The 26,888-nt window shown below is 50.2% G+C and overlaps 1 protein-coding gene across 1 annotated transcript in view; it reads right to left on the reverse strand.

Moving 5' to 3' along the window:
* Nucleotides 1-372: 372 nt before the first annotated feature.
* DCC (DCC netrin 1 receptor) overlaps nt 373-26,888 on the reverse strand; it is a 502,453-nt gene continuing 475,937 nt past the window's right edge. Inside the window, exons 24-29 of the mRNA XM_051642548.1 lie at nt 26,530-26,756; nt 25,247-25,363; nt 20,301-20,456; nt 12,260-12,472; nt 3,745-3,887; nt 373-2,662 (exon numbers count right to left, since the gene is read on the reverse strand). Of these exons, the coding sequence (XP_051498508.1) occupies nt 2,573-2,662; nt 3,745-3,887; nt 12,260-12,472; nt 20,301-20,456; nt 25,247-25,363; nt 26,530-26,756 (946 nt within the window). The 3' untranslated portion in view covers nt 373-2,572. The remainder of the gene's footprint in view (nt 2,663-3,744; nt 3,888-12,259; nt 12,473-20,300; nt 20,457-25,246; nt 25,364-26,529; nt 26,757-26,888) is intronic.

The raw sequence follows: 26,888 nt of genomic DNA on the forward strand, positions 1-26,888 counted from the left end.
AACAAGACCTCACAAAGCACTTTGTGGCTTATTTCAGGCAATTTGGGATTGTTACACTCTTGGTTCTGGGTTAGTACTTTATGAAGCAAAAGTAAGAGATGGATTTGACCTTATGTTCCAATTTCAAGGAGGTCAATCTCTGCAGATATGGATGGGGAGCTATGAAAAAGCTGCATTCAACTTCCTTTCTTTGAGTTAAAATGGACATAGGGATTTCATAGGGTCTAAGAGCTGAGCTGGATTTTCACTGGGAAAGATGGAGCTCCTGGAGCAAGTCTTGGCTCTAGAGGAGGCCCCGGAGATGCTGAGAGGGCTGGAGCAGCTCTGCTCTGGAGACAGGCTGGGAGAGCTGGGGTGTTCAGCCTGGAGAAGAGAAGGCTCCAGGGAGACCTTAGAGCACCTTCCAGGGCCTGAAGGGGCTCCAGGAAAGCTGGGGAGGGGCTTGGGACAAGGGCAGGGAGGGATGGGATGAGGGGGGATGGAGTAAAACTGGAAGAGGGAGATTGAGGTGAGACATGAGGAGGAAATTCTTGGCTGTGAGGGTGGTGAGACCCTGGCCCAGGTTGCCCAGGGAAGCTGTGGCTGCCCCATCCCTGGCAGTGTTGAAGGGCAGGTTGGATGGGGCTTGGAGCAGCCTGGGCTGGTGGGAGGTGTCCCTGCCCACACAGGGGGGTTGGATCTAGATGATCTCGAAGGTCCCTCCCAACCCAAACCATTCCAAGATTCTATGACTCTGCTTCTCGTAGCAGTTGTTGGTTCCCAGTCACGCCGAACGGGAACGCTCCATCTCCCAGGCAAACAAGATTTCCTCACCCTGGAGGAACATCTCAATAAGACCTTAGTCAATTGAATAACAAGGCATTTTTAAAGGAGCATTTTCACAAACAGGCTGGAGTTCCTAATGAAGTGGTTGAATTCCCCCTTGACATCTGCTTTCCTTTGCAGCGCGGGGGCCTGGGAAATAATCGGAATTATTCCTCCTGTTGCTTTGCCATTTGACTCAAAATATTTCATTTCAAGACTCACGTATAATTACCCACCTAATAAAAGGAGCTATTAGGTTGTAAAGATCCTATCCTTTCCATGCTCTTTTAAAATTATGACCCACTCAAGCTTGAAATCAAAGGCAGAGCTGAATGGAATAATTCATCTGGAACCCCCCCTATTGGGTTGTGCAGCCTCCTAACTGATAAATATGCAAATCAGCTGCCTTTTGGTGATCCAGCTGCATAAATGGGGATTAATGTTGAACTCAGCTGAAAATGTAGCACTAAAACTGGGGCACACAAAATCTGGGCAAGTCAACCCGTTGTTCTTGTCAATAAACACCGTGACGTGCAGCCAAAGCACCCGGGCGAGGAGGGGGGATCCCTGAAGAGGGCTCATGGTGTCCTGCTGCTCCTTGCTTGGTGTCCTCCTGGAATACTGCTGCTCTCAACCTTGTGGAAATGGTGTGGAAAAGCCCTCCTAGTTGATTTATCAGTTATTTCTCGTGGTTCTTCTCCCAGGCTCGTGTCCTGCACCAGCTTCTGCTGCCCCTTTGCCCTCCTCATCCTCTGCCCATCCTCATCCGAAGTGGACAGGTCTTCACAGCAGGGGCACAGCAGATGGGAAAGGTGTGGGGAAACTTCAGCTCTGGTTTTCTCCTTGCTCCAGCTCGTGGTGGCCCTTCTTCCCCCAGTGTCATCCAGACAAACAGACGTGCTTCAATCCAAGCTTCAGCAGGTCAAGACGGCGTGTCGGAGAAGATCTTCCATATCATGTCCTCTTGTTTGCAAGCCTGCACTGGCTGGCTGGCAGCAGGCCACCCACACCGACCTTCTTCTGTGCCTTTTTTGCTACATTCCTGGTTCTCTGGTTGCCACACACAAAACATGAGCTACGGGAGGATTTGCAAACACTTGGTAGAATGGCTGAGTTTGAGAGCTGATCCCACCGCTCGCGCGAGGTGAGCGATGGAGGTGACAACAGGAATGAGTCATTTGTCTTGTCATTTTGTGCTGTTGGGGAAACTTCCACTTTTTTTTTTGTTTTTCTTTTCTGGTGTGGTGGCATCATTAATTGCTACGGGTGTTTTTCTAGTCAGTAATTATGAATTTAAAAAAGAAAACACAACAACCAACCAACCAACGAGTGACCTACAACACTGTCTCATTAAGGGCCTGGTCTATGTTCAAAAACATTCTGGCATGAGGTAAGACTAGAGCTAGACAAAGAGCTACAAACCTCTACGGAGTAAAACATGAGTTAGTCGTGACAACTTGAGCTCTACGAAGACTAGTAGATCAAAATGAGCCATCTGGTGGCATCAGCTACCACTTGGCAGTGGTGACCTTGCCACGCTTCCATCACTCGAGATGCCAGATCTACAGTTCTGTAACATTTCTCTTATTGTTCTTTCTGTTTCCTTCTTTTGATCATTCCCTGGAGGACGTTGCAGGGATCTTCCTTGCAGTGAAGGAGTGGTACCAGCAACAGGATGGTTCTGGGGGGGGTGGTGTATGCAGGGGGTAGGAGTGCAACCCTGGCATGCTGCAGTGCTCCGGGATGACCATCCCTTCAGCAGGAGCTGCTAGAAGGCTGAGCCCGTGATAGCGTTGAGTTGCTTCATTAGTCCCTCCAAACTGGCCATCTGTTCACTCAGGTCATCCTGCTCATAAACCTGCCAGGGAAGCAACACACAGACAGATAAGCAGGCAGTGGGACAGGGACCAACCCCCACCCCCTCCACCTCCCGAGAGTCTAGGACATGGCACGTGGCAGGGACCTCCAAGGGCACCTTCCTGTGTGGTGCTGGAGAAGATATCCCACTGCAGGGGCATTGGACTAGGTGGTCTTGAAAGGTCCCTTCCAAGCCAAAGCATTCTGTCATTCCATGATTCTGTGATCTGGAATGTTCAAGGATGGGCTGACCCAGGCTGGATGGCAAAGCCTCTTGGGGTTCAACACGTGAGCTGAAAACTAAAGGTGACCATGCTAGAACATATTAAGAACCCTTCTCTGAGTCCTCCTCTCATAGAATCAGACTGGTTTGGGTTGGAAGGGAGCTTAAAGACCATCTAGTTCCCACCCCCCTGCATGGGCAGGGACACCTCCCACCAGCCCAGGCTGCTCCAAGCCCCATCCAACCTGCCCTTCAACACTGCCAGGGATGGGGCAGCCACAGCTTCCCTGGGCAACCTGGGCCAGGCTCTCACCACCCTCACACCAAAGAATTTCCTCCTCATGTCTCACCTCAATCTCCCTCTTCCAGTTTTAATCCATCCCCCCTCATCCCATCCCTCATGCCCTTGTCCCAAGTCCCTCTCCAGCTTTCCTGGAGCCCCTTCAGGCCCTGGAAGGTGCTCTAAGGTCTCCCTGGAGCCTTCTCTTCTCCAGGCTGAACACCCCAACTCTCCCAGCCTGTCTCCAGAGCAGAGCTGCTCCAGCCCTCTCATCATCTTCATGCCCTCTTCTGGACTCACTCCAATAGCTCTGTGTCTTTCTTCTGTTGGGAACCCCAGCCTGGCCCCAGCCCTGCAAAGGGGGGTCTCACCAGAGCAGAGCAGAGGGGACAATCCCCTCCTTCAAGCTGCTGGCCCCCAGGCTATGGTTTCACTCCCATTCTAAGAGCTATCAGCTGCAGCCTTGGCTGAGGAGGGGCAGACCAGGAGCTAAAAATGAAAGTGTAAACTGGGGATTAGAGAACAGAACTCGGTGGTGAGGAGCCCTGCCAGGAAGTTGGCTCAGGAAGAAGGTTCTTACGTTGGCAGAGTCCTCTGTCTGCTTGTGGCCTTCTTCTGCAGCCTCTGGGGCGGTGGGCACGGAGACGGGCAGCAGGGGTGACCTGGCCTTTCCTGCCAAGCCCAGGGATGCTGTCTTCACCTGAGCCTTGGGGAGGCTGGGCCCTGGAAGAAGAACGAGAAGGCAGGTTGAGAAGCTGGAGCCGTGGAATCCCAGGGAAATGGGGGGGGTTTCCAGGCAGGTTGCAGCTGGTTTTACCGTGGCTGCTTGTGTCTGCAGCTGTACACATAGAGGTCCCTTCCCTTCCCTCCCTGGGGAGGCACCAGGACCAACACAAACACTCTCTAAAACCTCCTCCATCACGTTTCATGGGTTCTGCTCCTGCAAGACTCTCAGTCCCAGCAGCTTTGCCACCTTCTGCTACCATTACTTGGTGATGAAGCGTGCTCTTCTGTAACATACAACAGTTTTCACCCAGAAACCTACATTTTCCTGGGAAAAATACCTACACCCTGGGTAGCCTGTGAAGATAAAGAAGACCTGAGCTCCCTGGGCCCTGCCTGGCAGGGAACTGTTGAAGTCAAAGGGCCATCAGCTGAAATGTCTCAGCCCTTTTCATGATTTAAAACATCAAAGAAGAAAACTTTGGTCCTGGGCAGTTGGTCTCCACTCAGCAGAAGATGCCTGGCCCTCTGCAGGACTCTGCTGGAGACACCAGGGCTGGCAGCTGGGATAGAGGAGCACAGGACAGTGATTTGAAGTGCACTGGGATGGTTTTCAAATGGAAGTGGCCTCACAAAGGCAAACTGGGACCCTGCAGCTCACGCGTGACAGATTCAAGGCCAAAAATGGGGATGGCAACTTCAAGCTTTCTTGCTGCCAGCATAATCCTGCTCCCCCTGAAGGGCTCAGACATCCTCACAACCCGCCCCAGGCCAAACTGTGAGTGTCTTTGGCACTTCTTTCAGCCACCTAGGTCCCCCACATGTATTCTTCCCACTTGCTCTTCACCAGCATTAAACCACTTTGATGCCTGCTTGTGCCCTGAGGCGAGTTTCATGCTCCTGTCTATAAATATGCCACCTCCAGGTTGGTGCTTGCAGGGGGCACCACATCCCAGGGACTGTCAGATCCCCCAGCCATCCCCACCAGTGAAGACCAGCTGCCCTCTGATGCCTTTGGAGTCTCCCAGGGCAGGTTTCCATCCCCCATGAGGCTTGGGGACAATTGTTATTCTGCTCACTTGGCTCTGCTTGAAATCAAGAAGATGAATCACAAATTAATGACTTTTTTTTTTTTTTTTTTTTGATGTATTTCCTCCACGATGACTTTCAGCAAGTTCTCTGCCTTTTGATCTATTAAGGAAATGTGTGTTACACTAATGATAGTGGCTGCTTGTGCTCATTAGGGGTATGAAAGGGCAGCAGCCTCAGGAAGCCAAGCAGGTCACTGCATCAGAACTGGACCAGAAAGAGGAAAATGGGTCTTAGAATCATAGAATCATGGAATGGGTTGGAAGGGACCTAGAAGATGATCCAGTTCCAACCCCCCTGCATGGGCAGGGACACCTCCCACCAGCCCAGGCTGCTCCAAGCCCCATCCAACCTGCCCTTCAACACTGCCAGGGATGGGGCAGCCACAGCTTCTCTGGGCAACCTGGGCCAGGGTCTCACCACCCTCACAGGGAAGAATTTGCCATACCCTGTGCACAGAGGGAGGGGTGTCCCAGGGAAGAGACACAGGACAAGTTTGTGGGAGGATGCCCATGGCTCTGGAGCTGGGATGCAGGGACCAGGAGTGTGGGAGATGTCTCCGTCCCCATGGGACACCCACAGGCCAAAACTCCAGGTCCGAGATCAGAAAGCCAACCAGCTTCTGTGCAAAAAACACACCACCTTGTAATGAATCTGAAGTGCAAACACCTACTTGTCTTCCTCACCACTAGGTTCCCACCTGATTTACCCTTCTTTTCTTCTGGATCATTAACATACCCTGCAAGCACCACTCCCGAGCCCAGAGCAGCACTGCCTGGAGAAGGACTCCAGCGTTGGGAAGCAGCTGCAGCTCCCCAAATCCCACCAAATCACTGCAGTGCTGACAGCTCTCTGTATCCTCACAGCTCCAGCCAGGAGGCAAGAGTCACGTTTTACCTCACACGTTTTTACCTTCTACAGCTTCAAAACAGGCTTTGAAGCAGTGAGTTTGGAAAGGAGACTTCCCACCCAAACCAGCACGGGCTGCTCAAACACGTGGAGATGTGGCAGAGGTTTGGCCTCTGCCTTCTCAGCTGCTCTTTCTGGTTTTAATCTACTTGCTGGAAATACTGGGTGGGTGTAAAAAAGTGTTGGGGCAAAAGCTGCAGCTGCTCAGGGGTCACATAGAGTCCTAGGTTTTCCATGCACTGGAAGAAGTTTCATTTCTCTGTTTATGAAACAAGGCTCATCCTTAAAGCCTCCTGTGGGCTCACAGTAGAATGGTCCAGATACATATTTTGTAATGATTTGACTGCTCCCTTGTTTTGAAATGGATCATTTCTACCCCAGGGGAACCATTTCTCCAGCCAAGCACCTGAATCCACACTTCACTTCCCACCTTCCAGAGGTCCTGCTGATTTTCCTGAGACAATTTCAAGCCATCTGCATGTGAACTAAACTGGAGGGGACTGGGGACAGACTTCTCCAACAGGACTGCCTCTTTCATGTCACTTCTGTGCCCCAGCATCTCCCAGATGTTTGGAGAAATCTTGTTTTCATAAAAGGAAACGTGGAAGGAAAAGAAGCCAAACATTTCCCAACTGAAGTGGGAGCAGGTAAAGGCTTATGAAATAAAACACTTCCCTTTGAGTCTGGGAGTTACTGGTGCACAAATGATTTCAGAATAAAAGGTTCAAGGATGAATCATTCCCATTTCCCAGGGAACTGACAGACCTTGTTTACTGGAGAGAATAATGAAGAGAAATCCAGAATCTCATTTGCACTCCTCATTAAATGAAGAAAAAAGAGAACCCTACACCAGCAAGATTTTTGTACCCTCTTAACAAAATATGTTTAAATGCAATCACTGAATTAAAATCAGAAGAGACAGGTTTTCATTTGTGCTTTACATTAGCCCTGGGTTTGCTTTCTTTATTGTGACTGGTCAACTTTCCCCCCCAAAAAGGTTGCAGAATCTGTACAGCTCATTAATTAGAGCTAATTGATGGGTCAGAATAAATGCACTCAAAAAATGAACTCCCCACTTGGCAGGAGAGAGGATTAAACCCTCTAAAATATGGGAAGCAATTCAATAAATACCTACCTCTGGCACCAGGGGGGTTCTAAGGTCGGGGCTCCAAAATGTCCCTAATTTGCAGCCAAAAGTTCTGTTCTTGGATTATCCATCTCGAAACATTCCACCTGAGAGCCAAGGTTCAAGAGACTTGTGTACCAGGGGTTTTGCCCAGTATTCCTGGTTTGGCACAACTGCAAGATCTTTCTAGATTCTTCCTACGTTCACTTTTCTAAGGAGCTCTGTAACTTCAGCCTCTCCTGCAGCCCCCAACCCTTGTTATCTGAGATGATGATGGCCCAGGATTCACTGCTTAATATCAATATAATCTTCCCCCCTCCTCTTGATTTAATCCCTTGTTTATTTGCCCATTAGCTCATGGTTTTAACCCTGCAAACATTCTTGCTTTGGGGGTTATTTTCCTAAAATAGATACTTGGGGGGGGGGACGGGGGGAAAGGAGCACATAAAATATTTCATGAAACTCATTTCTTATCCCATTTGGAAATGAAAATAGTGTGTGGCTCAGCCTGGATGTGGCAGGATCTGTCTTAATGTCCAGGCAATATCCAGCTGCTGCTTTTCACACAGGGCTTCTTTCATCATCTCACTCCTCCCTTCTACTCTCCAAGCCATTCGATGTTGAAAATACAAATGGGTTTTTCTTTCCCCAAACCTGCAAAGAACTAAATCCTGAACAGCTGCAATGCTACCCTCCCCTACAGTCCCACTCCAGGGCCAGTTTGGGGCAGGGGGAAGGAAAATCCAGCTCAGTTTTGCTGTACAATAAAGTGGGATTTAGCTCTGGGCTATCACGGATTCTGGGAAGACTGAGATTGGTGTTCCAGCTAGATCAGAAATTCAGATTTCCACCTACACTTCCTTTGGTGGAGTAGCAAATAGAGAAAATGCAGCTTTTTTACAAGCTCACAGAAGATCCAAAACCCAGAGGTATTTTCTACCACCTCCCACGTGCTGCTGCAGGAGAGAAATGCCCTTCTCATTCAGGTTCAGTTCAAGTACAGCTGATCAGCAAGACAAAAGAATTTCCATTTGTGAGGCTAAAACAAAAAAGAAAGTATCTCTGTCCTGTCCATTTGTGGGATTTATATCAGCTCTATAAGGCAATAAGCTCAACAGTCCATCAAACATTTTCTGTTTCACCTGAAAGGGGACCAAGTCAAATCACTTCCATCTCGGTGGATGATGTACAAAGAGGAGCTGCTGGGGGGGGGGGGGGGCTGGAGATTCCCTGGAGTGATTCAGAATAAATATTAGGGACCTCAAGTTCTCCCTCACAAAGCAGTGAGGAAAAGCTGCAACCCCCCCTAATAAAACACCAAGGGGAAGAGCTGAGATTTAGGGGACTCCAAATGCAAAAGGGAAAGGGAAAAAAACCAGAAGGCAAGTGGCAGATCCAGCCCTGGATGAGGCTGATGTTATGACCCAAGAGCAGGAGCACAGCCCTTGCATTATTTATTGATACACTTGTGGCCAAATCCCCCTGAATCATCATCTCTGTGTGTCTTTTTTATGAACCATATGAGAGAGTTGAGCAGCTAATTATAATGCCACTAGAGAGAGAGAGAGAGACATGGGATAAAATAAGAGAGGAGATGCCTCCTTTTAGCATCAGGTCAATCCAAGCCAAGGAGAAGCCCTGTGCTCATCTGTTCTCTGGGCAAGATCCAAAAAATTCATTTGGAGATCAATATTGTATGAGGACCAGTGTTAGACATCAGCTCCTGGACTATAATCTAAATATTCAAACCCATCTGGAGCTTCAGGATGTGGTTGGTTGTGGGGATGGTGGTGGGACTGGCTGAGGACTGGAGGACACCACTGCCTGGCACTTCCATACCAGCTACTCTAGAAAAGGAGACAGAGAATCATGGAAGGGTTTGGGTTGGAAGGGACCTCAAAGATCATCTAGATCCAACCCCCTGCATGGGCAGGGACACCTCCCACCAGCCCAGGTTGCTCCAAGCCCCATCCAACCTGCCCTTCAACACTGCCAGGGATGGGGCAGCCACAGCTTCCCTGGGCAACCTGGGCCAGGCTCTCACCACCCTCACAGCCAAGAATTCCCTCCTCATGTCTCACCTAAATCTTCCCTCTTCCAGTTTTAATCCATCCCCCCTCATCCCATCCCTCCCTGCCCTTGTCCCAAGCCCCTCCCCAGCTTTCCTGGAGCCCCTTCAGGCACTGGAAGCTGCTCTAAGGTCTCCCTGGAGCCTTCTCTTCTCCAGGCTGAACACCCCAACCCTCCCAGCCTGGCTCCAGAGCATTAGTTACGTGGTGTCTGAAGGGATAAGACATCTGAGTGACATGCAATTAAAAAGGGGCCAGCAAAGCCAAAAGGAGGTTGATTGCTTCAAGTGATGAAGAGTCCATTACTCAATGCCCTGTTGCTTTAGTACAAAGGACAAGTAAAAATGTCTTGAGATTAAAATAATGAAAAATGAATTAATTCTGTCCATCAGGTGAAGGAAAGTGGCTTTTATTCCAACGTGGGAATTTGCTAAGAGCCTTTTAAACCTGAGATGTCCCTGAGTGGGGTGTAATCAGTGGACATGATCCAGAAGGGGATTCTCTCAGGCCTGCAGAGAGCTTGGCCAACTTTGCTCTGTCAGCGGGGACCAGGGTCGAGTGTCTGTGCAGGGACCCAGCAGTCCCCTTCTCCAGGAGGTTTGTTCAACTAGATAAATACATCACAAGCTTGGGGAAGTCCCAGCTGGCTTCAAAATGTCCCTCGTGTGGGTATCTAACCATGGCTGAGGTGCCACGCTCAGGGGTAGTATCAGACTCCCAGAACTGCTGGGGCAATGAAGCCCTGCTTCTTGACATCTCCTTCCCAAGGTTTTCTCTCTCTGCTCCCATTTGAAGTGCAAACAAGAGAGATCTGGGTTGTGGAGGAGTGGGATTCAGGAGGGGCTACTGGAAGAGGGATCTCCTTCGGAGGGATCATCTGCAGAACCAGGAGCAGTTCTGCTCCCCCCACTGCCCTGAGGCACCAGGAGAAGTGAATTACTGAGGAAACGCTCCTACAAGGAACTGGTGATGGAGACAACATCTGCCTGGCTCACAGCTCTGAGGACAACTGTGTTGAGAGGAGCAAGGGAGAGAGCAAGACACAACCCTCAGCACCAGCGAGTGGCTGGGAGGAGAGAAAAAAATGAAGCTCTACACAATTATACAAAGGAAAAGTCGTGGCTGCAGGAAAACAGTGAACACAACAGCTGGAATGTCACCTACAGCCCAGCAACATCTGCTCACCTCTGAGGCCAGAAAAGACAGATCTCCATGTCTTTACTTCCACTGCTCAGTGGCAGACCACTGCCAGAGACTTTCACTGCTTGCTTTTACCCAGCAACTCAGCCCCACAGGTTGTGTGTAGGCAACGTTGCACCTGCTCACCTGAGATTTCTGGCCTGAAGAAGGGGCAGCTTCATTTTCCAGGATGACAGGAGAGTTTATGAAGATTTAGTTCCATGCCCCAAGCTCCTCTGTCGTTACCTCCCCCCCCCCTGAATTAGAATGGTTAAAATGTGGACTCTGCTTGACTGACAGAGCAAATAGTCCTGTTGAAGTAACCAGGCTTGCTCACCAGAGTAAGCCAAGCAGAACTGGATCCTCACACAGCAAAATGCAGCACTCCATAAAGATGAATAGACCCGACTGGATCTAACAAAGAATTCAGCTGCACTGTTTGGCAAAAAGCAGTTCTCCAGCACAGAAGGATTTATCTCCTTCTGCCTGCTGTCAGAAACTGGATTGCTTGCTGATGGATAGCAGGTGCTTCCAGGAAAAGTGCAGGGGGGAGTTGGGAGCTTGCTTGTTGCAAACATGGCCCTCACATAGGCTGCCTGGCAGCAAAGCAGCACAGCAAAAAGAGTGAAGCTGAAATCTCAGAGGCTGTCGGAGCCAAACTGGAGATGGTCCAAGCTAAAGGTGTAGGGCCAACAGTTAAGAGGAGATACCAGCCTGCAACCCCACTGGTTTTTCCCTCCTGAACAGCTCTGCTAGTGTTACAAAGGCAGTAGCTTCCTCTGCCCTGGGCTGCCATGCTGCCCACCAACCAATACTGACTGCAACCCTTTCTGGCCACCTTTAGACAAGGGCAGGGAGGGAGAGGACAAGGGGTGATGGGTTAAAACTGAAGGGGGGGAGAGTTAGATTAGACATTAAGAGGAAATTCTGGGCTGTGAGGATGGGGAGACCCTGGCCCAGGTTGCCCAGGGAAGCTGTGGCTGCCCCATCCCTGGCAGTGTTGAAGGGCAGGTTGGATGGGGCTTGGAGCAGCCTGGGCTGGTGGGAGGTGTCCCTGCCCATGCAAGGGGGTTGGAACTACATGATCTTGAAGGTCCCTTCCAACCCAAACCATTCTAGGATTCTATGATTTGATCTAACCCCCAAACTACCCCCCAGATCCATTCACTGTTCTTTTTTTTGTAAACAATATATTTACTCTCTGCTGCTTGCACACTCCTTATTTAATTTTAAGGACATTTCACACTGCAGTGGGTTGCAGTGAGTTCTTGTCCAGTGCAGAAATGGTCCTTTCACTATCAAAAAGGGAAGCCTTGAACCACAAGTCAAGTGTTTGGCACCAGGTCGAGTTCCTGTAGCCTAACAGGAGACTGGAAACAAGAGCAAGTGGTTCATTTTGCATCTCACTTCACTCATTCTTATCCCTTATTCATTAATACTGATGTTAAGCTGTCACCCTGGCCTGGCTTTTTTATCCCAGATTGTGAGAATGAAATGCTGGATTATTAGAATCAAACTGAACAGACCCACTTGCCACGCTGCAAGATGGATTTCCACTTGCAGATCTAGTTCTTCAAGGTATGGGACAATCTTGTCATAGAAGCATAGAATGGTTTTGGTTGGAAAAGACCTTTAGGATCATCCAGTCCAGCCGTTCCCCCAGCCCTGCCCAGGCCACCCCTGCCCCATGTCCCTCAGCACCACATCTACACGGCTTGGAAACCCCTCCAGGGATGGGGACTCCAGCCCTGCCCTGGGCAGCCTGGGCCAGGGCCTGACAACCCTTGCCAGCAAGAAATGCTGCCCAAGATCCCATCTCAGCCTCCCCTGGCACCACTGGAGCCCATCTCCTCTTGTCCCATCCCTTGTTCCTTGCCAGAAGAGACCTGCAGTTGCCTCTGGAACCTCCTTGCCCTCTCTTTGCTCACGAACGGAACCGCAAGTGGCTCAAGGAGCAGAACCAGCATCTCCCCCTCCCCCAACCCCCAGGTCCCTCTCACCTGTTTGAGACAGAAGTGGCGTGTAAGGGACTTTGGGTTCTATTGCACTCATGGGTGGAGGTAGCAGGGGGTTGGCAAAGCTGCGGAGAGGGTGGGTGGGGCGGACGCAGGCGGTGGGGATGGTCCTGCTGGGGGCGTCCTCGCTGCCGGGGTGCTCGGGCTGGGCCGGGGGCAGCAGGGAGGGCTGCTGGGCTGTTGGCCCTTCCGTGGCAGCTGCAAGAGAAGAGCCCAGAAGAAGAAAGAGAGAGTCAGCCCTAGAGAACCACCAGCTGATGCGTTTCGGTTCGGTTGCTTTATGCCCCGTCTCCTACTTTTCGGGTCAGTTGCTCCCACCGAGGAGCTGCAGGAAACCTGCAAACGCTTGTTGGCAGATCCATCCAGCCCCCAGATGTTCCTCAGCACCGTTGGAACCCTAAACCATTTTCTCCTAAACAAACAAACAACCCAACAACACAACAAACCAAGACCCAAGCACGAGGTTTTTATCCCCTTCTCTCTGCCTGCTTGGAAATGTGAACGATCAACCAGCACATGGAGACATCGCGTGGAGGCTGGAAGAAACTGTGAAGGTGGCAACTCCTCATGGTGCTGCTCCAGTCCTAGTGGAGAAAAGCTGGGGACAAAGAAAGGGCTTCATTCATCTCCACATAACCCATCACCAACGTTGGCTTCCCATGAGACAGCTGTCACACCTAGTGTGCCCAAGCAGTTGGCTGCTGGTTTATTAGCTTTATATTCAGAGTCCACTCTTCTGAGATTTAGAAGTTCCACAGCAACCATCTCACACCAAAGTCAGCTTCCCTCTGGCCGTGGTGCTCCTTAAAGGCACCTTCAGTCTCAACTTCTGTCATGGACTTCCCGTGCCAGAAGAGAGAAGCAAAATTAGTATTAAGGAAAACAAAGCTGAGACAAAGAGAAAAGCCCCTTAATTTCTACAGCCCTCCAGGAAGCTGAGTTGGACCCAAACTATAAATTGCAATATTATTATGGTTGCACAGGAGTTTCCAGGATAGATAGACCCAGAGTTAGGGCGCTGCTCTTCACACCTAACACTGACTCTTTGGTCATGAAGAGAAACTCAGTGCTGCTGTTCCCAGGAGGACACGTTCTGAATGATGTACCACATTATTCAGACTCCCAGAAGTTTAAGGAAACAATCAAAGACAGAATAATAGAATCATGGAATTGTTCTGGTTGGAAAAGGCCTCTAAGATCATCAGGTCCAACCCTTCCCCCAGCCCTGCCAAGGCCACCACTGCCCCATGTCCCTCAGCACCACATCTCCAGGGCTTGGAAACCCCTCCAGGGATGGGGACTCCAGCCCACAGGCCTGGGCAGCAACCTGACAATGCTAAGGATTTCCAAAGGAAAGAGGTTATTTTGTTCCTGTAAGAGAACTGTAACTGGAATCAACACCCATCTTCCAAGTCTTTAAAATCTCTGAAATCTCCTCCTGACCACTGAGCCTACCAGGACAAGCAGAACTAGTTAAGAGTTAATTACAAGGAGGACTGATCCGTGGGACTCTGCTGTGGTGCTCTGGGGGTGGCAGCAACAAGTTCATTCCCCTGGGCCCCAGGGAAGAGCCTGCCACTGCTGTCCTCTTGGAAACACCACCTCTCAGCTCCTGTTCCAGCTCCTGCACCACAAGTGCTGTGGAGGTTTCCCCAGAGCTTGGGCACGTGGCTTCTCCTGGCCCCTCTCCCAGCTCCTGCAGCACTGGAGGATGTTCTCCTCTTGGTGTGAGTGACATTATTTGCGAGCAGAGCAGTGGAAGGGAGCAAACCAGTTACTGAAGAGCCTGTTCACAACAAGAACTTGTCTAATCCGAGCGTGTCGGGCTTGTCCAGTGTCTCCACACTCTCTGTGCCAGCCAGGATGGCTCAGAGCACAACAGTTAATCATGCAGGAACCAGACACCGAGGAAAAGCTCAACCTCTTCCTGAAGAAAACCTTCCTGAGCCATAGCTCCTGGGATTAGTTCTTCTACTGGGACCCAGAGTGCTCCAGAGGATCTGGTTGCTTTCAGAGCCTGCTGCAGCAACCAGAGCTCGTTGGGCAAAGAACATGCAATTACACAGGCAAAATCTCCAGGCAGTTGGTAACAATCCATGTCCAAGTAGAGAAGGAATGACAACCTACTGAGAAGCAAAACAATGCTGAAAGAAAAGGAAAGGAGGAGTTCCCCAACCATGCCCAAGGCTGCAGAGAGGAGCCCAACCACAGGATCAGACCCAGGTCAAAACCATCTACAGTTGGCATAAGTTTGCTCCTCTGTGGCTCATCTGCCTTGTCTTCACCTTCAAGGCTCTTTGCATCAGCATGTCATTACCCTGGGTCTGCTCTTCCAGTTCCTTCCTTGCCCAGCAGACCCTCTCTCTTCTTCTCTGAGGACTAAGTCTCTGTGAGGAGACCAGAGATGCTGAGGTTGTTTGGAACAGGGGAGAGCAGGAATGATGGTTTCTCCTCCCACCCTTACTCACTGCCCACACCTTCCAGAAGGTGTCAGAGCCTCTGGCTGCTCTAGGCTACCATGGGCATTGGGATCTTCTCTCCCTTCACCTGTCCTGGTCAAAAGAAGACACCCAGTAGTGGGTGAGTCTCACAGAGGTCCACATCTGAGGTTATGATGCTTCCTGGAGCAAAACCTTGTTGAGACCTTTGCTTGAAGTACAAATAAAGCCTTTTCTCTAGGCTCTTAGTCTTTCAACTTGTTGGTCAAATCTCAACTTCCTATGGAGCCCATTGCTTCTCTTGGTGTCCTTAAGGACAGTTCTTTTGGGCTGCTCTTCACCTGCTTGGAGAAACAAGTAAACCAGACAGTGTTACTCACCATCCAAAACCTTCTTGGTGTCTCCTGCAGTGGTGCTCTCAGATAACCAAGCTTTACCAGCAGAACCATCTCTGCATTAAAGGCCTTTGTATGAAACTCCTGGTGAGCATGTGGGTATGGTTTGGTTTCTAGGTTCAGTTGTAAAACCTGGAGAGCTGGATACCTGTCTTCACATAAAAGATGGCAGGTTCTCCTCCAGCTGTTGCTGAAGAGAAAGGTGTGATGACTCCACTAAAATTAGAAGCTGGAGCTGGACTTGAAACATTGAAGGCAAGTGGCCTCATGAAGGTGCTTCATGCTCCAGAAGACTCTTCACCTAACCCTCAATTTGCAACCCACATAAGCCCCTGCAGGAAGAGGGGCTGGATTGTTAATTTGAAGGCTGGCTGAAGATGAGCACCAACCTTCTGCTGCCTCCATCCCCTGCATCAACCCCCTGGCAGATACCTGCCTTCCCTCCCCCCAGCAGGACTGCCCAAGAATTCTGATGGTTGCTTCTGCTCCAGTTATGACCTCGTGCTGCTTGCAGAAAGCAGGCTCCCAGCTGACCTTTCAGATGAAGCAGCTCATAAAGACCACGCTGCATTCCAGTTGTGACCTTGAACTTAGCACAACATTTTGCCAGAGTAAATCAACCACTCAAGGTCTTCTCTACAGCCCAGTAAAACCAGTGAGGGTCCCTCGTTGCTTTGGAGAAGCCTTGGGTAAAGCCCTCCTTGCCTTCATGTCACATGGGAGGAACATGGAGACTGTTAACAAACCAATTGAATGAATTTAGGTCTCTGGGCATATTTTTACAGGGTGTGTCTTCTCTTCAGGAGCAACACTGGAAATATTCCCACTTGGATTTGTAGTTATGGGCTCTGGCAGGCCCTGGGCTGATGACAAATCAATAGGGACTGAAGACAAAAGGTGGGAACACCACCAAGTGTGTGATGGTAGATGGGGACTTCAAAGGGACTGGACTTCACTCCACATCTTTCTGTGTGTTTCTGGAGTTTTCTAGCTTAGAAATATCACGTGGCCAAGATGCTGTCCTACCAAACCAGGGCCTCATTCATGCTGGGATCTCTGGATGTCTATGGCAGCAGAAGCAACAGTGGTTTGGGTGCAGTTCTGGTCAGGTTACTGCTCTCATGCCACGTTAGGTACATCCCAAGGAATTCTTTGGAGAAATACTTGAAAGGAAATGGCTCATCTAAACCTGCCTCGTGGGAACATGAAGCACAGCTCCCAGAGGAAAGGTGCTCAGGAATTATTTCACGGATTCTCTCCATCCCATCATATTTTTCAACGCCCACCCCAAGCTGTTTGTCTCATTGTGGGTTTATGGTTGAGGCTTACACAATTGTCAACCTTTCTCCTTCACACCAGAAGCTCAGATATGTTTTTAAAACCCCACAAACACCTTTTGTGAACAGGAAGGCAACGCCTGGGTGGATGGCTCCCTCTGAGATGGGTGCTGTGAGGCACCTTGCAGGCTTCAGGGTGAGCCTCAAGAAGAGCTCCCTGTCTCCTGCAAAAGTGTGACCAGGATGGGACCAGGACATCACCCGTTTCTGCTGACCAGTGTGGGGATGGGGCAGGATGGGGACAGTACCTCCCAAGGGGTAGATGGTTTCCTCCAGCTCTTCTTTCCCTGCTGGAGACCATGATGGCCCAGCATCTCCAGTAGGTCTTCCTTAGAGACTCAGTGAATGTTCGGGTTGGAAAAGACCTTTCAAGATCACCTAGTCCAACCCCCCTGCAGCCAGCAGGGACATCTGCACCTAGATCAGGTTGCTCAGAGCCCCATCCAACCTGACCTGGAATGTTTCCAGGGATGGGGCATCTCCCACCTCTCTGGGCAACCTCTTCCCCTCTTTCTTCCTCTTGTAAGACATTCCAAACCAGGCATGTCACCAGCCTCTCCTACCTGTCTTGAGAAAATTGTAAGCAGTGGGTGTGATGGAGCTCTGAAGGAGAAGGCAAGTGGTGAGGAGGACAGGCTGACCAGACAACAGCCCCTTTATGATGGCTCAGAGATGTTTTCTGCCTGGAAAAAAACAATTAGCACTTGTATTTTATGGCTGGTGGTGCCATCAGCAGGAATCAAACATGCAGGTCAGGTTATTCTTCAAGCTCTGGCTGGAGCCTGATTCTTTTCTCCATCTCCTTTTGCTCCCTGGTCAGCAGAACACTTGTCCTGGAGATAAGTTGCAGCCCTCAACTCTCTGGGTCGATGAAAAAAGCCTCCAGAGCCAGGGGAAGGTGTTGGAGCAAGGTCTGCATGGTGGGATGCTGAGCAACACCCTTGCTCATGGCAGGGAAGATGATTTATTCAGGGGTGGCTACATCTGGATCAATGGGGTGCTCAGTCATGCAGCACCACGGGTTGGTTCTGTCTCAGAGGACTGATTGCTGGGGGCTTCTTTGCCAGGCACAGCTGCAGCTGGTCAAGCATCAAGTGAATTTTTCACAGAGGGATAAGAGACACAGACACAAAAAGCTTTATGTGGTGTCTCTGGAGGCTCCTGAGCTGCCAGTTGCTCTCAAAAGCGTGATCATATGAAGAAAACAGCCCCCCAAAAATGAATACACTCCAAGCTTTAATTTCCTTGATCCATCCCCGTTCTCTGCTGCAGCAAAGTGGTGGGTGAGGCAGTGGGAGGTGAGCCCCAAACCAACCTCCTGCTTTTATGATCCATGGCTCTTCCAGATGGGCCCACACCCAGCAGCAGCATCAGCAGCCACAGCCCCAGGGCTGAGAAACACACTTTTATATCCCTTGATGCCTCCCTGGGACTGCAGAGGAATGAACACTGTTGCCAGCACGCAGCCCTGGTGACCCACCTTGGCTGGTTGGGAGTGCCAAGCATCACTAGGAAAAACAAACCAACAAAAACAACCAAAAGCTTTTTCCACATCATTGTGGTTTTTTTCACTTCACTGCCCACGGCGCTGAAAATGTAGGCACAGCAAGCAAAGAGAACATCCCGTTTGGAGGTGTTGGGTGTGATCTGGGAGCTTGGGAAGTCAAGAGCCTTCTCCAGAGAGCACAATGGCTGGAGCAGGTTGTCAGCTTGGACCAGGCTGAGATGGTTTTCAAAAAAACCACAGAGTCCTGATTACCCAGACCTCATTCATCTGAAATAACCATCCTCCAAACAAGGCCATGGCCATTGCTTTTGAATTATTCAATGGGAAATTACCTAAATTATCTTCACTGCTTGAGATTTTTCAAGGCCCATCATGTCTTCTGAATAATTCAAGCTGTTTGGTACACAAGCTGCTTGCAGGAAACTTTTGGTGTATTTGCAATCTTCTGTTCCACCTGGAATCCTGGGGTCAGGTCTGGGCCCCTCAGGACAAGAAGGAGATGGAGGGGCTGGAGCGTGTCCAGAGAAGGGCAAGGGAGCTGGGGAAGGGGCTGGAGCACAAGTGTGAGGAGGAGCAGCTGAGGGAGCTGGGGGTGTCCAGCCTGGAGCAAAGGAGGCTGAGGGGAGACCTGCTGGCTCTGCAGCTGCCTGAGAGGAGGTTGGAGCCAGGGGGGTCGGGCTCTGCTCCCCAGGAACAAGGGATGGGACAAGAGGAGATGGGCTGCAGTGGTGCCAGGGGAGGCTGAGATGGGATCTTGGGCAGCATTTCTTGCTGGCAAGGGTTGTCAGGCCCTGGCCCAGGCTGCCCAGGGCAGGGCTGGAGTCCCCATCCCTGGAGGGGTTTCCAAGCCGTGTAGATGTGGTGCTGAGGGACATGGGGCAGGGGTGGCCTGGGCAGGGCTGGGGGAATGGCTGGACTGGATGATCCTAAAGGTCTTTTCCAACCCAAATGATTCCATGATTCTGTGACCTAAAGGCAACAAGCCTTTTGCCAGGAGTTGCACATCATCTCCAGACAGGTCTGTCCCCCAGCAGGAAAACATCTTTCACAGCTGGACTTTGGACTGAAGATGCTAAGTTGACATGGAAACAGCTGAACTAATGATTGAGTCTTTACATTTTTTTCCCTTCCACCTCCATGATGGGGAATTCATTCCATCCTTTTTCCCACCATCTAATCTAAGCCAAGCAAGAAACTGAATCTGCTTGGTTTTGGTGCGTCCCAGTGGTGGTGGGTTTGGTGTGGACTGAAGCAGCAAATCAAAGCCTGATGATGCCAGCAAGGCCCTCCTGAGGAATTTCTCATCCAGCTTCGAAAGGACCTCAGCAACCACACCAAAAGAGAGGGGGGGATGGCATTGAGGTGATGACTAGGACACCCAAAGCCACCTTTTACCTCCGATCCCACCACTGGATTTTGAGAATCGGTCCTCAAGGCCTGTGTGAACTGACTGAAACAGGAGGAAAAAATCAGGCACTTCCCAGTGAAACCCCCATGGACCAGCAGCACAGATTCACTGTGCTGGGAAGAAAAGCTGAGTAACAGCTTGGCATTAATCTGTCAATAATTCTGACTTGATACGCAGTCAAGGGAGAAGGAGAAGAAAAGAGGAGTCCTCCACCTCTAATTAATATGCCAGAGCTTGCTCGTTAGGCTGGAACAAAGAGCAGATGGCTGCTGGTGAGGCTGGTGGGGAAGTTGTGAAGGTGATGCTGGGCTGGGTGCACCTGCCCCAGCCCAGGGGTGAAGGATATTCACGGGAAGACACCAAGCACAGGTCTCCTGCTGCAGAGAAGCGACGCGGAGCTCGCCCGGGGAGAGGAGACAAACGATGGGAAACGGGCCAAGGGGATTCCAATGGATGTAAAGGAAGGAAAGAAATGGAGCTCTTTGCCTGCCAGAGTGGACACCAGATTAGTAAATTAGATGATCAAGAGCTGCTTCTAGCAGTGAGGGCAGCTGAGCCTGGGAGGCCACTGCGTGGAGAGGTCGTGGAAGTGCTGTCAGGGATGGTTTTAGCGCGCGGGTGATGCTGGAGTCTGGAGCTCCTGAAGCCTGTGGGGCTTTGGGAATACCCTCAGGCACAAAGCAGAGGGAATTAAAAGCCCAGTGAAATGCCTGACCACCCTGTGGAAAAGACAGGTTTGGATTAGAGGTACAAAAATCAGTATGGGTTGGGAATTGCACCTGGAACTGCTGGAGAAGGAGAGGCAGCCCGTGCTGCTACCGGACCGGATTTACCCTGGCTCTCATTTGCATTGCCTAGAACTTACACCCCCCCCAGTGATAAAGCCAACTTCTTTCCAAGCACTTTTCTAGCAAAGAGGAGAAGAAAAGCAGAGTACTGACTTCGTCCTGCTCCAAAGGTCCTGTCCACAGAGAGGGTCGGGAAGGGCACCGGGCGCAGGGTGAACTGCGGGTGCGGGTACCCGCAGGTGGGCGACGGCAGGATCCCGGGGTACTGGGCACTTTCCAGGGTTGGCACTGGGATGGCACTGACCACAGCTAAAAGGGAAGAAGGAGAGAGAGCTTAGATGAGCACTTCTGGAAGAGAACCGTAATTCAAAAAAAAAGGCCTCAGAGGGTCAGAGGGGAACTGGATGATCCACGTGGTCCCTTCCGACCCAAACCGCTCTGGGCGTCCGTGGCCCGGGAACAGCCCCGTTGCCAAAGCCAAGGACCCAAATGCTCTGTGCCAAGGTGCCTCTGCCCACAGAAGCCACCTCTGCATCCAGAACTATGCCCCTTTGAGTGCAGTCTGCTATCAGTAACATTAAATAGCTTTTTGCCTGTGTCCCAGTCCTTCAGCTCTGTTTTTTGGGGGGACTTTGCATCCCTCGGCAAAGAAGCGGGAGGGAAAGGATCTGGCAACTAAAGGTCTTGTTTCAGGTCCCTGCTGCCCTTTCTGATGCCTTAGGAGATCCTGCTGACCTCAGGCACTGCTCTGGAGGAGCGTGAGCTCCTCTAGCTCTCCCATCATGTCTGCTGGCTTCACACCCATGTCCCCGACACCCTTGGATGTCCCCGGTGGCACAGGACTCAACGTTCACCCACTGACCCAAGGCTGTCTGGGCACCACATTCCCCACTCAGGGGTGTCCAAGGCTGTGAGGAAGAGGGGTGAGCTGTACCAGCAAACCAGCAGCTCCAAGTAGGGAAACTTAAGTTGAGTTCTTGAGCTGAATTGAAGTGCAACACTTTGATTTGAAAGCCAGGATCACTGGGTACTACACTCAGGCTTTCCTGTGAGTTATCTCCTTTCTTTTCAACAGGACAGGTGATAAGAATGCCCTACAACCCCCAAACTCCTCTGTAGCTTTTAGGAATGAACTTGGAAGCTCCTGTTCAAGTTTTGCCCAGTGCAACAAGAAGCAGGAGTTTGGTTTTTTTTGGCTCTCTGATGATAAGCTTTGGCTTATCAAGCACCTTTCCCACAGGAACTCTAAACCATGCTGGAAACCTCCAGATGGGTCGTTGCCATTCCTCTGGGCTCCTGCCAGGTCCATCACACAGCACGGGGACTTGGGCCACCTGCCCAAGGTCACACGAGCAGCTCGGAGGGTGCTGAGGCTGGACCAGGGTGTTTTGAAGCCCGTGGCTTTCAGCCAGCCAAAGCTCCACTGCCAGGGGTGATGGAGAGGGAAGAAAACTCCTGAAGAAATGCTAAGCTGGGGGATTTGAGCTTCAGAGCTGCCCAGGTTCAATTCACTCCCTTCTCAGGGGAGATTTTCTACCATTCAGACAGTTGATTTAGCCTGTGTAAGGCATTTTTATGGCCAATATTTATAACACTGCTGCTGCAGTGAAGAATATCACTCTTTATTGAATCCTATTAAAGAACAACTTGTTTTTCGAAGTCCATCCCTTCATTTCTTGCTTAGGGTGTAGGTCCCAAGCACTTTCATTTTTGAAATCAGACAGGACTGCTATTCATTGTAGAGACACTGGAGAGAAGGTACCAGGAGCCATTTTCAATATATCTTTGCAATTTCAAGCAGATATGACAACAAATCTGTTCTGTCACAGCCTGTCAGCAATGGAATTTGCACTTAATATGGATAGACTAAGACTCTGAAAGCAGAAATTCCCTGGCTAGATCATGGAGCTCCCTAAACACCTCTCCACATTTCACATGGACTTCATCAGGTGGGGAGAAAGAGCCTGAGAACAACCCCCTGACAAAGCAGGAGGACTTGAATGGGATTCAAGCACCCCAGAGGCTGCCAAAGCAATGGTCATATCGCCCTGCACAACACTGAACTGTTGTGATTTTCTGCCCTTTTAAGGAGGGGGATAAACTGGAAAAAAAAACAACCCCACAACCCAAACCCCTCCCCATAAACCACAGCAGCAACCTCTCCCCAGACTGATGGATTCCTCTTCCACCAGTAAAGATGACAAAGAGCAAGCAGGGGAATGACAAGTACAATACCTGAATGTGACACCCTGCAAAGCCTTGCCCAATTCTTTTTTTCCTCAGGAAACACTCCTCTCCAGCCACCAGCCTGCCTGTTTGTGCCTGCCTGTATCTCAGCAGCATGAGAGCTGCCAAATGCATCCCTAAGACCTTCTCCAAATTCATCACTAAAACCTTCTCCAATGCATCACTAAAACCTTCTTAAATTCACCTGGTTTATGCTCCTTCCACTTCAGCAAGCAAAGGCATTTTATGGAGTGTATTTATCCTCAAAGACTGCAACTAGTGATTATTGGGATGAGCGTGGGTACTTCCAGATTTGGGATTTAACAATTAATTGTACGTTTGGGTTGTGTTTGGTTTTTTTTCACTTCAGAATTAGGATGTTGCTGCTTTGATTTCTTTAATCTCTCACTGCTGACAATTTCTTTCAGCATCAGGAAAATGGTGAGAAATTAATTACAGCATCTAAGCTGACACAGCCACAGTTTTATCTTCGGGGGAAACAAACAAACCCAACATATTCAGCCTAGCTCAGCCTGCACTAAATAAAGACTTTCCTAGATCTGCATTTAAATATTTGTAAACAATGTTCATGCACTGGCAGACTGGATTGATGCTGTTGAAAATAGAAATAAATGGCCAAAAGAGGACATCCTTCCTCAAAATGCATCATTTGCCTGAACAAATACATATGTTTAAGAGCACTTTATAAGCTGTAGGACAAGGTTGACTTGGCTTTTATTTAACTAACAGTGTTATGGAGCCATTGTCATGACAACTGATTTGGTTCTGGTTTTGTTTACACCACTCCAAGACTATCCATTTCCTTGGAGTGCTGCCCTCCTTCCAGCCAGCAGGAATCCCACTGAAAACAACAGGGAAAACTGCCTGATTGGGAGGTCAGGGTGGTTACAAGATGGGAACATGTCCCAGGACACAGCCCTGGGGTGCAAGAGCTTCCAGGGATGGGGCAGCCACAGCTTCTCTGGGCAACCTGGGCCAGGGTCTCACCACCCTCACACCAAAGAATTTCCTCCTCAAGTCTCACCTAAATCTCCCCTCTTCCAGGTTTAATCCATCCCCCCTTGTCCTCTCCCTCCCTACCCTTGTCCCAAGCCCCTCCCCAGCTTTCCTGGAGCCCCTTCAGGCCCTGGAAGGTGCTCTAAGGTCTCCCTGGAGCCTTCTCTTCTCCAGGCTGAACAGCCCAACTCTCCCAGCCTGGCTCCAGAGCAGAGCTGCTCCAGCCCTCCCAGCATCTCCGTGGCCTCCTCTGGACTCTCTCCCAGAGCTCCATGTCCTTCCTGTGCTGGGGGCTCCAGAACTGGACACAGTTCTCCAGCTGGGGTCTCACGAGAGCTGAGTCAAGGGGGAGAATCCCCTCCCTTGACCTTCTGGCCACACTGCTGGGGATGCAACCCAGGACACAGTTGCTTTCTGGGCTGCAAGTTCCTTCTATTTGATTTGTGTTAATACATCATTTGTGATGGGCCCTTCCACCAACGGGCACTTCTGTTTAACCATCAGAGCTGGCAAGAAATGCTGGGCTGAAACGGATCTCTGGCAGGACACCCGTGTTGGGTCTGAACTCTGACTATTTACACATTCCTCTGGGCTTTTGACTGGATCCATTTCGTGAGGGCAAAGGTAGAACTTCCAGCTAAACACTGAGCTGCCAAGAGATTGATCACAGGGCTGCTCAGAGGAAAGGTGAAGACCCAAAGCTTCATCCTCCACTGGGACCCTGCTCAGCGCCAAAACCCTGCAGGCTCCCACTCATCCCTTTCCTTTTCTCTGATGTGAAATAAGGTCATTTCAGACATTTCAAAGAAGTTCTGCAGGATGGCAGGACCTATCTAATGCTCTCCAGCCTTCCTGTCTTTCTCCTGTACTTTGAAAAAGGTTCCCTTCAGCTCTGAAATGCGTTGAGTGACAAACGCTCTGCGGTCACTGAAGTTTAACACCTGCTAAAAACCATCTTTGCTCCTCATTTATTTGGCTCTACAAGAGAGTTACTCTGCATCAAAACCACACATGGTGGCGTGGCAGAGGGAAAAGGAAGTGTAGGAGACATGGTAGGCATGGTCAGCTAATTATGATAATACAAATTAATAACATAATACATTAATGATGCTAATTAAATCGGTAGCTGAAGGGGAGCTGCAGGAAAGCTGGGGAGGGGCTTTTGACAAGGGCTTATGGTGAGAGGACAAAGGGGAATGGATTAAACTGGAAGAAGGGAGATTTAGGTTGGACATGAGGAGGGAATTCTTGGCTGTGAGGGTGGGGAGAGCCTGGCCCAGGTTGCCCAGGGAAGCTGTGGCTGCCCCAGCCCTGGCAGTGTTGAAGGGCAGGTTGGATGGGGCTTGGAGCAACCTGGGCTGGTGGGAGGTGTCCCTGCCCATGCAGGGGGTTGGAACTAGATGATCTTGAAGGTCCCTTCCAACCCAAACCAGTCTGGGCTTCTATGAAAATAACAATAAGAAGGATACTACATCTCTGTGTTGGGAAACCTCCTCCTCTGGCAGCTTGAACTCCTACCCCTGTTTCTAAAGTGTTATAAGAAGGAGACAGAGGGATTGATCCATCACTGTCCACCTGGTAAAAACAGAATCAAGGACCTTTTAAGGCTGAGCCTGAGCTGAGTCCAGCAGAGGCCTCGTGTCTGAATTGCCTCCCCAGCTGGTCCACTGGTGTGCTGTGAAGCCCTGCTGACTTTCCAGGTCTTCATCTGAGGCGGAGGAATTAAATTGCTAACGCGCTTGATCTTCGTGAGGAGTGACTGGGTCAGATTTGAGAGGTGGTTTGAGGGCCTCAGATGGGCGAGCAGGGCTTGTGGGGTGCAGAAGGAGGGGAGGGGGGAAGGTTCTGCTACTCACGAGGGTTGTTGGGTTGTGTCTCCATGGGGATCATGAGCTTGGCACGGGTGGCTCTGCGGGCAGCAAGCGAGCGCTCCAGCGTGGACATGCTGCTCCCAACCTCTTCTGTCTCGGGGCCTGGAGGAAAAACCAGCACAATCACCCAGCTGAAAATGCTGCACAGGAGTGTTTGCCTTCACCCTGTCTCTAGCAGAAAGATCAAGAAGGTTGTTGAGGGTTCAGTTATTTTAGCTGCTCACTAACTATGGTCACCAGCGAAGAGCAGCACGGACTGTTTGGGCTGCATCTTCTGAACAAAGTGACTGTTGGCATTTTTCTGTGAGAGAACTAAGGTGTCTTGTCCCCTCTTCCTTTGTCCCTGAAATTGCCTCGAAAGCCCCCGTTGGCTTCACAAAAAGATGACATTTTTCTTCTCACTTCCCCGTCGGAAACGGATTTGAAAATCCGAGTCTCGAGGCCAGAGAAAGGCAGCACAAATTCAGCTGCCTAGAAACCAAACTGTCCTTGGAAATACAGCTCAAGTTTGAGAACAACCTCCCTTGTGAGAAGCCAGGCATGTCCTGACTGTTGAGGCTGCAGGCCTGGAAACTCATGGTGGTAACTCTGCTGCTTCATTTTTCTACAGAAACCAGGAGAAGACAAAGAGGAAAGACCTGGATCTTTCCCTTGCTGGCTCCTGGATGTCCAAGCCAATTCAAAACTGTCTCAGCAGCTACACAGATTTCTCTGTATATTTACAGATAAGCCATTCTGTTTAGGTCTTGAAATATGGATGTTCTAGTCACACCTGAAGCATTCAAAGATTTCAGAGAATTTACTTGTCAGAAAGAAAATGTGCTTGGAACTGGATGTTCAGTGAAGTGAGTGGCAGGGAAAGAAAAGCTGTATTTCCCTCTCTTCATCCCCTGTTCCACACAAACCTTGCATTTCCTACATTTGCCATTTTCACAACCTCTGGATGAAATCAGTTTAATACTGTCCTTGTGGGTAAGTTTAATAACACCCACTCCAACCATTCACCTCTGATGTACCCAAGCGAACATGTAGTCCTTAAAAAAGAAGCAAAAAATAAAGATTTGCATGAAGAGACTATTTTTTTCCCCCAAAAAAAAATCTCTCTTCTCTGAATTGGAGGACTGAGATGCCAAGTCTTCTATCCATGGGCACTGAAAGACTGATTGTGAGTGAAAAGCCAGGATTCCTCAACTGTCTGTTAGGGAACGAGAAGCAAAATGAACTCATTTTTATGGTCCTTCCAGCTCTCCTGCCCTTGGAGCCCTCACCTGGTTGGGGGGTGCTCTTGCTGCCCAGTTGTGTTTCTGACTGGCTGTGGCTCACGGGGGTGATGTCCTGGCAACCCTGCATTGGGGAGTCCCTTCCTGCAGGCTCTGAGCCTGCTGGTTTCTCGATGTTCTTCATCTCCATCTCCTCGTGGTGGATCCACAGATCTGGAGGCCTCAGGTCCTTCTGGCTGCCTTTCCTCTTGCCAGCACTGTGGGTTGCACGTTTCCTAGAAGAACAAAACTGTCAGGTGAGAAGACTTTTCCCTCTCATAGAACTGTCAAGGTGGTACCTCCTCGTGGGTGTCTTTCTGAGGAACCCCTCTGATTGTGTCCTTCCAAGGACAGCAGTTCTCTTGGTG

This window comes from Apus apus, chromosome Z (assembly GCF_020740795.1).
Source record: "Apus apus isolate bApuApu2 chromosome Z, bApuApu2.pri.cur, whole genome shotgun sequence".
NCBI lineage: Eukaryota > Metazoa > Chordata > Aves > Apodiformes > Apodidae > Apus > Apus apus.